The sequence below is a fragment of the Wyeomyia smithii genome, chromosome 2 (assembly GCF_029784165.1).
Source record: "Wyeomyia smithii strain HCP4-BCI-WySm-NY-G18 chromosome 2, ASM2978416v1, whole genome shotgun sequence".
Lineage (NCBI taxonomy): Eukaryota > Metazoa > Arthropoda > Insecta > Diptera > Culicidae > Wyeomyia > Wyeomyia smithii.
In genome coordinates, this window is record NC_073695.1 from 256,497,047 (window position 1) to 256,506,663 (window position 9,617).

At 38.2% G+C, this 9,617-nt stretch overlaps 1 protein-coding gene across 1 annotated transcript; it reads right to left on the reverse strand.

Moving 5' to 3' along the window:
* Positions 1 to 6,492: 6,492 nt before the first annotated feature.
* LOC129723510 (uncharacterized) lies at positions 6,493 to 7,826 on the reverse strand. Its single transcript, XM_055677776.1, has 2 exons — positions 7,449 to 7,826; positions 6,493 to 7,332 (listed from the first exon to the last, which is right to left on the reverse strand). The coding sequence occupies exons 1-2, from the start codon at positions 7,663 to 7,665 to the stop codon at positions 6,605 to 6,607; spliced, it is 945 nt and encodes a 314-aa protein (XP_055533751.1). The 5' UTR covers positions 7,666 to 7,826; the 3' UTR covers positions 6,493 to 6,604.
* Between the last annotated feature and the right edge of the window lie 1,791 nt (positions 7,827 to 9,617).

Consider the following 9,617-nt stretch of genomic DNA (forward strand, 5'->3'; position numbering starts at 1 on the left):
ATTCGAGTATAACCATTGCACAGTGGTTCGAATTGCATGCCAAGGGCGGTCATAAATCATTTTTTTTACAGTATTGCTAACAGTAATACTACTTACTTTTTTTACAGTATTGATAACAAATTTGTCTGGGACGGCCATCATCCAACTTGTTTAAATTTTCTGCCATTGTCATTATTATGCATGCATAAGTCCCTATGCAAAATTTAGGCACAATCTGGTTTCGTTTAGTGAACCCTCAAAGCGATCAAATTTTGATTTTTCTTCTTTTACGTTATTTTTCTGGAATAATCTAAAAAAAATTATATTTCCTCAGGAAACTTCCGTATATCAACACCAAATATCAAAATTCTAATATGTAATAAACATTTGTTCAAGAACAAATTTGTAAATTTGAGCCGAATGTACTACAACCCTTCTAAGAAACTGGAAAAAGTATGAAACTCAATCGCAAAAATAACCATCTTTAGCCGCTTGTCAAAGACTGAGATGCAAATATATGCAGCTGCAACCTTTAAAAAATCTTTTGTATGTCCTAAATCTTTCGTTTGGTGGTAATTTGGTGATAGTATCTCGCACTCTCGCACTGAACACATTTAAAAGTTTTCATGAATTTAAGTATGAGTGGTGCTCTCTGACTTTATTACTACGTTCCCTCTTACGACGAATTATGATTACAGTTTAGTACATACCTATCCAAACAACACCGCAATAGCAAAACAAACCTGTTTTCTGAAGGCTCATGATGAAAATAAACAGATGAAGCAATTGAATTTGTTCTACAGCGGATATGTATACAAAAATAAAAAAACACGTCTGCTTAAGTTGATTTTGCAAGTGTCAAACACCTTCCCTTATCTCATGCTCAAAAGTAAACTGTTCATAAAATATGCCAACAAAAACAGCTTTTCTGCATTCTCAGGTCTATAGACAAACCCATTTAATCAACAATAGCCAGAAAACAAAAAAAACTTTTTTTCTGTTTTTGGCCTATGGGCGAACCACTGTGCATTGGTGAGTTGGATGTTTCGAACCAAAAAATTATTACCAAAAACATAAAATTAAATCAAATTCAGCAGAAACTCGTATACACTAAGGTCGCTTTTTAAGCGGGTTTTTTCACGCGGATTCCGGAAATTACGTGGATTCCGGGAATTTACACGGTTTTTTTACGAGGACTCCGGAATTTACGCGGATTCTGGAATTTACGCGGTATTTTTTTTTTTTGCTCGGATTTCGTATTATCTTCACTCGGATTGCAAAATTAACGCAGGTTTTTTTTTACGCGGATTCCGGAATTTACGCGGTTTATTTTACGCGGCACGTATCCCCCGCGTAAAAAGCGACTTTAGTGTGTTTCTAAAATTTGAAGAGACCGAAATTTTATGTCTTCTACAAAGTTACATGAAATCTTATTATCCATAACTCTGTCGAAAACTGTAAAGCTCTCTTGTATAAGAATAAAAAGTTGGTCCTGGCCCAGAGTGCATTGTATTCAATGTCTTTACTTTAGGTCGGAAGTATACAACCCATGGGTCCGGATATCTCTCTGGGTATAGCTTTACCCGATGGATGAGGTCTACTGGATCGGACGGGGAATCTATGGAGATTCCGCCTCCAGAATCGCTGGAGTCGGTTTCTTCTTCGTTTATATTCCGCAAACAAAAAATAAAAATCGAAACCGTAGAAGGAATACCAAGAAAATATTACCTCAAACGCCGCTCGCCCCCCCCCCCCCCCCCCTCAATCCCTTTATTGTTAAGCGTATTTTCTATTTTCGTTAAATTGTAACCGATCGTTACAGTAAAATTAAATGTTTTTTTAATTGTATGAAATGTACCTAGTAAACGCTCACCTATTTTTCATGTAACGTACTAAGCTTCCACAGTTCAACTCTTACACAAAATCGATGGGCTGTCGCATACGGGGCGAAATGAGTCGACTAGCCGCCATACCAAATTTGAACTACGAGCATTGGCGGCTATCGAGTACGCGCCAACAGCGAATTTGAATTCAGGCGAGCGAGTGATAAAGAGGTGCGAGTTTTAAAAAAAAGAGGTAATTGGTGGTAAATGATTGTTGAACCGGAGAAACCGAGGAGTAAAAGAGGACAATCCTAAGAATTATTCAGGACCTTTTTGTTGCATTTAATTAATTTGCGATTGGCGATCGCGATAGCACTCGGCACCCGCTTCGGCCTAGGCAGCATTAAGTTGCCTACGTCTAACCGTAAAAGACCAACGAGCTCTCGGGCAACGGCTCTAACCGTAAAGGAGAGGATTCCCTTCTCGGTTCGGTAGAAGTCGGTATCGTCCGTCGCCAACCGATCCACGCCAACGAAGGAAGCGCCTGAGAAGACCCTTGCCTGGAACGCCTTTCCAGGTCGCCTACACACCACCCACGCAGTTGCAGCCGCCCTGTCGCTGACCGGCGGAAAATCATCGTTCGACGCGGGACGCCGCACATCGAGCCAGGAGAGTCGAGAGAAGTAGCGGTACGTACCTGTCGTGACACCCGTCGAAGCACACACCACACCGTTCAATAAAACACTTTTTAAAGAAGTTGAGCGTTTCAGTGAAATTTAGTATCGCGAAGTCCCTCCAGTTCGCCAAGTAGCGCGCCGGCCTTGTGACTAAGTCCAGGTCTCGTGCTGCTGAAGTTTGTCGGGAAGCTACCCTACTTGGAGGGTAGTGACAAAATGCTTTGCAAGACTGTGACTGTAGATTTTTTAGATCGAAATTGAGAATTGTTTGAATCTGCAAATTGCTTGATCTGATGTATTCATCTATTATTTTTTTCATAATTTTTATCATTGCTGAAGTAAATCTTGTTGGTTTGAGTGCCTTCAGAATTGTGTTATCCTTTTTTCCTGCTTTAGGAATCAAGATAACATGTGCTTGACTCCATATCTTGGGTGTGTGTCCGAGCATTAGAATTGATGTGAAAATGTTTGTTAAAGAGTCGAGTAATGGTTCTCCTGTCCTCTGGAAAAGTGTACGAAATCTTTCCGAAATGGTTCAAATGCGTTCATTGCCCATTCAATTTGAGTTTTTTTCAAAACCATAAACAAATCTTTTGTTAAGTGATACTGAAGCAAATTCGTTGGGTTGCGTATTTTAGGTACAAATGTGGTCGAGTGTTGTGGTATTTTTTTTAAAGAAAGGCAGTAAAATTTTTTTTCAACCAATAATCAAAACTAGGCTTGAACATTGACTTGGACAAGTGGAACAAAGTCATTTTTTTTATTATTATTATTATTTTTATTTGTCCAGTAGTATAAAGGTTGACCTCTCTAATTTCACTACTTCCGGTTGAAGGTTCGTTCCTCAAATACCTTTATGTATATTAATAAAATTTATTTTTAAACCTAATCTTTCTAAGCACGGTTCCAAAAATTCCAAAAGCAGTCTCTCTTGAATATTGCCTCCGATGCAGAACGTTTTATTTCAGCGGGCAACATATTCCAAATCTTTTTTGTCCATTGCTTTAACCGGCCTTTCATTACCTTCCTTGCAAATCATTTTTGAGGTTAACAGGATAATATCGCAGTCAAAACCGAAAGATTTTCGCTTTAAAAATGGTTTACTGTTAAGTTTTTGCGAAGACTTTTGTGAAAATCAGGTAGAACTGCACAATGCACTTGCGCTATGCTTCTTGTTTCGTCGCCATTTTGAACAGACCTGAGCATACATACACAAAACAAAAAGTAGTGGCATAATAAGAGAGAGAGAGAAGAGCTTGCATATACTTACATTCATTTCTCTCTGAGCGTATTTATTATTGAGTAATAGTTAAGGTTTTCTTCAAAATTTTAGTTGTCACTAGTTTTGAAACATGTTTTGATTCATATTTCTAACTCAATAATTAATTGCAATGATTGAACCTTAACTTTAGAAAAAAGCAATGAGGACAAAATATTATATAAAGAATAAATTTAGAAATAACATTGAAGGGCTATATTTTTCTGGATTGAATAATATGTAGATTTACCTCTGAAACTTTCAATTGTTTAAGAGGCAGTAGAAACAAAAATACAACTATCAAAAATACAACACATACGATTCGCATAGATTCTCTAGGATTCCTCACATTGGATTCGTGAGCGTCCTTGAGAAGGATTCCTGAAAATAGAATCCTCAGGAATGCCCTGTATATGGCTCTAGGATTCTTAAATAAGAATTCTGACTGGGAATCCTCCGGATCGTGTTTGCGATTCCTTTCACGATTCCGTCACCGAGTTAAAGGTATCCTGGGGATTCTTACTCAGGATTCTCTGCGTGTTAGTAAGGGCAGTGTATTTGAACATTTTTATAACACTTAATGCATTTTTGGCTCTTCTACTGCCCAAAAAAATTGTTCGCAAATTACCTACGTATTATTCTTCACGAATCATACTCAAGATATTTTTAACTATCGATAAATCTGATGCAAAAATCTGATCTGATGGATCTCAGAAACAGAAAACACCTCAAGAATTAATTTACATTTTAATAAAAAAACCCTAAGTCGTCGTTTTTCTAGGGAAAACACAAGTACAACAAACCAATAATGAAAAAATTCTTACGTTGAAAAAAACAGCAAAATACTAATACTAGGGCAAATCATTTTTAGGGAGACGAAAAATTTTCCAAAAAAAAATTGATAGTTCTACGTTAAGGTGGCAGCGAAAAAGGTCATGTCAAATTTCGGAAACTGACCATGTATATGTTATTTGTTGGCCCAAAAACTATCTGTGGAAAATTTCAGCTTAATCGAACATGATTTAGGGGTAAAAAATATATGAACCACCCTAATGAAAATCAAGTCTGAGATACTCAATGAACACTAAAATAATTTACATCTGGTTTAAAACGAGTTGTGAATCATTTTAGGAGCCAGTTTTGAAATATTCCACGGCCAGTCCCAGAAAATCGATTTTCGGTCAAAAATTTTTTTTCGAGGTAACACCAGATCTTGACGTTTTATGCGATTTTAATACAATCGAAAAAAAAATTAAATTTTCCCAGTTTCGTGTACTCCTCTATTGGTTGATTTTCGAGGGAAAATCATAACTTTGAGTGCTTTGAAGCAGCCCTCAATGATGTCCGATTAATTTGAAATTTTGCACAGACTTCAGGCCAATGAACAATGGTCGGTATTTGAAATTCGATGATGATTTTTTTTCCATACACTCATTGCCATCCTATTCTACGTATTCTGGTTTGGAGTGTCTATAGGAGCGTAAACTGAAAATCAAGATTCAAATCAACAAGTTAGTTTTCAAAAGATTAGCTTCGTTCTTGTAGCAGTCGATTGAAAATTAGCTGTGCGTCCACCAAACTACAATGGATTGTAATTCCAGGATGCCAACACTAATGTACTATTGAAGAATGTCAAACCATGTTGAACGCAGATTTCGACTAATCAGAATCAGTTTTGGTGTTTCCGGGACCGGGATGCTATCAAGAGACCGGAAATCAACCCCAGACCATTTCAATTCCAAGATAGCAACTTCGGGTTTCTGGAGAACCAAATACCACATAATATGAGTACTTTCGAGATTGGGATGATGCCCAGAGATCTGGAATCGCCTTCAGAAGCAAATTTTGAATTTCGCTAGGCTTAAAATAGTCTGAATTCAGATCAGTTGTCATATAAACTGGACCTTAATGTTCATTTAAAAATGAACGATTAAAGAGCATATTCTCTGTCATTACCTGATTGAAATTACCTGTCATTACCCTGATTGAAATTTAACATAGGTCTATGAAGGAGGAAAAATCATCATGAGTAGCTTTAATTTTCTTTAATTGGTGTTAGTTGGCCTGAAAAGGGCTGTTTTTAGGCGGTGGTGGTATGATGTGCACCCTACTCGGCCATGGAATTGGTGTAACTAGTGACTGCTTTCGTTGCTTCGAACATTCATGTGAACTTGAGTAATACCCGGCAGTTTTAGCATGTAACTCAGCGCACTTTTTATTGAAACATTTGAAATTGATATTTTATTGCACACTGTGTGTTAAAGCCTTTCAAACAAAATAATAGTAACAGAGGAAATCTTTTATTATCCAGGGGATAGATTTTTGACGATTTTTTTTTTAATTTTCTTTCAGCTGCAACCCTTTTATAAACATTAATTTTATTTTATATGTCTATGCATATATACCACGAAAAAATTGTATACATACTTATTTCGATTCCAAGAGAATAAATTTTTGAGATATTTTTAATGCATTGTATTTTTCGAGAAACGAACTACTGCTATCGACAATCATACAAGTACAATCTTCTGACATCTGATAAAAAAATAAACTTCGATTAGAATGTAATAATAATTGTACATCGCATCAGCATACCATAAAATCAAACTTGATTTTTAAATCTAATCTATCGTCATAGAATGACTGAAAATCGTCCAAAGAAATTCCCAAACCATCCCACCGCCTAAACAGTTCCACTGGAATCGAAAAACATTCATTTTCGCAATACGCACAGTAATCAAACGCAACACTAGTATCGATTTAGACAACAACTTCTATTTTTATTTCAAGTGTACATACACAGATTTAAAGTGAGATCAAAGAACGCATTTGGCTTCGGTTTGCGCACCGCGTACGCATTCCCTTGCTCAGTCTTCCTCATCGGCGATCGGTTGCTTCATCAGTTCGTTGAATAGGACTTGCTGCATCTGCAGGCGCACTTTGAGCTTCACGGCCAGCGGTAATTGTTTCAGATACGGATGAATGCTCATCAGGAAGTGATAATCGTCATCCTGCGGGGGAACCATCTCGAGCCGATTGGTTTGCACTTTCGGCGGAAGTACCAGCGATTCCTGGGATCCTTCGGAGCGTCGCTTGCGTCGCAGGTTGATTGGTTGGTTTTGAACGATCGGTGATGGTGCAATTTTTGGTGTGATTGTGATTTCTGGCAATGGATGTGTCTTGGGTGTCGAGCAGAAATTTTCCGTTTCCTGGAAGTGATTGAAGCTGAAGTCGGCTTCGTCTGGGGTATTCTGAGTGCGGTCATCCATTTCATCCTGCTCTTTTTTGATTTTTATCTGACCGTTTTCGTGATTGGCGTAGGAATGTTCGCTGACACCGGGCTCACCCAGTGGTACATGCGAATCCTCCTGAGTGGCATTCTGCACAAATTGCATTATTTGATGGAGCTCATCGTGGCTGTCGCTGTCGAATTTCTGATCTAGAGTAGGCAAGACTTGGTCCTTCAGAAAGGAGAGTTTTTTGTAGTGTACCCATTTAGAGACGTAGCGATTCTCCGGGGTGGAATAATATTCCTTCTTCAGTTCTACACGGAAGTTATCCCGCAGTCCTTTCCACTTCATCATTAGGAACTTTTCTGCAAAGAAAAAAGAAGATAAATACAAGCGTTATCAATATGCGAAAAAACAAAAATCAAAACATCAAACCCCAACAGAAGAAATTCACCATGCAATAGACCAACATTTCACTCACTGGGCGTTTTCAGTATGGCTTCCAGTTGGTCCCACGTATCGGCGTATTCCTGCTTGTTGTGCTTGTCCAGCCGATTGTAGATGATGGGGTAACGCTTGATAAGTCCGATAAAATCGTCGATGCGGAAGTGTGACACCGGGTTCGCGTTCAGCTTCGGCATTCTGATCCACAGTTTCTCGTAGATTTCGCCACGCGTTTCGGCACTAAGCGATTCCATTACTGGCTTGATTTGCGACTAGACGCGTAATAGCCACCAAGCGAACCGAACTAAAAACGCTAAAATTAGATTCCGCATCGCGATGTGCGGTGCAAGATATTCGCAACCTGACTGCTTAATACTATTTCGCCAATCAGCCGAGAACGCACACACTGCCAGCTTGGGGTAAGCCTTCGGTTCCCGTGACAAAGTTCCTGCAGCAAGGGGATAAGGAGAATAATATAGGAACAGCCATTTCATTGTGTGAGTCACCGGCGGGCAGACAACGACCGACGCGTATAAGCTTCTCGGTTCGGCACATATATAAGCGAAGGAAAAAAATCTCTAAGTCTGCGATTGCCTATACACAGTGAAGCAACCAATATTCCTTGTTTAGAATGTAACTCCGCGCTGGATATCAGTAATAAGAAACCCAAGTCAGCAGCCAGTGCCAGCTAGTAGTGTATGTGCCACAGAGAAGCCGCCGGCTAGGAGGCAACAAAAAACTGCCCAGAAAAAATAAGTTTCTAAGCATTTTCGTTATCGCTTCAAGCTTCAGCAGCCGCCTTTCGCGGCACACACATAAACGACAGCAAGCGCTTGCAAGAGGGATAACGAACGCGTGGTAGGTTAGGTAGTAAGGTAGCAAGCTAGCAAGCAGGCAAGTAAACAACCAACACTTGCGAAATTGCTGAGTGGTGGATTCTGCGCACTTACCGAGCATGTGCTCCTTGTTGCGATGTTTGGATGCCGGTTAGATTATTTGCGTAGAGATGCTTCAATTCCGCTTATACTAGCTGTTGTCCAAAATTGTTAATCTACACAGGAAGGCAAAAAAAAAATTCAACAACAGTGAATTTCCTTATATCTCAGAATCTTATTCATTCTGATGAATAGTTTTAATCTATGTCCCACGCTGACATCATCATTCAACAATAATGATGTTTTACTCCTTAAAATAATAATAATAAATAATAATAATTGTTGTATATCACATCACAACAAAAAAAAGAATTTTGAATGCATATATTTTTGTAATTTTTTAAAGTTTGATCGTCCGTCATTTTCATCAATTTATAAGTTACAACAAAAAGCAATTGAACTAAATTAAATCGTCTATAATATTCTTCATTTTCACATATTCACAAATTGGTTACCTCCTAGCATTTTAAATTTTTCCCCAAATATTCAACAACCGGTAAATTAAAAATGTCATCTTCGGATATCCCGACTGTATTAAAGATTCAAGCGAAGATCAAAGTACACATGGATAGTGATGGCAATGATTAATTCACAGGTAAGTTTTAAGCGCCAGATAACCACAAGCAACACTACTTGACGAGAGGAAATTAGCTTCCTTTTGCGAGTAAGTACCGATCACTTCACACAAATTAATAGTCACCTTTTTCCGTTGGCCAGTACACTTTATTCTCTTGTATTTGAGGGTATTCCAAGTATTTTGTGTATAAAATATAAAAACTTCAAACGCGATCGTTACTTTTGGGCGGTTTATTACAAACCGAGAGGGTTTTCGGGCTGTCTTTACCCTTATATTGGGAATATTAGGCGGAAACAGTTAAAATATAAAAACACTACCGCCAACCGAATCGAAAGTAAATTAACCAACATAAATTCTACAAGGTATACAGCCCTAGGGGCTGTATGAAATGGTGACGTAGGACTAAATATATATATCGTCAGTTGAATTCAATACTGGCACAACTCAAAATTTTGCAGTTTGCCAAATACTATAAAGTTTCATCTCACAAAGACCCATTTCAAAATTCATAATATTTCTAGAAATATAAGTAGATTTGCCTTTATTGTACAAAGCTAAAATATCCCTAAAAAGACGAAAAAATGAGGTTCCAACTCTTATCACTTGCTCATTACATGCACATGATAGACCCCCCGAAAAAAAATTAACGATGTATTTTGTGGTGAGAACAGTAAATAGACCATATTTTTCATTG

Bases quoted from the DNA above. Each gene is read 5' to 3' on its own strand.
- LOC129723510 (XM_055677776.1), bottom strand. From the start codon at position 7,665: ATGGAATCGCTTAGTGCCGAAACGCGTGGCGAAATCTACGAGAAACTG. The intron at 7,333-7,448 runs GTGAGTGAAATG...TTTTCTTTGCAG, and splicing joins AGCCATACTGAAAACGCCCA to AAAAGTTCCTAATGATGAAG.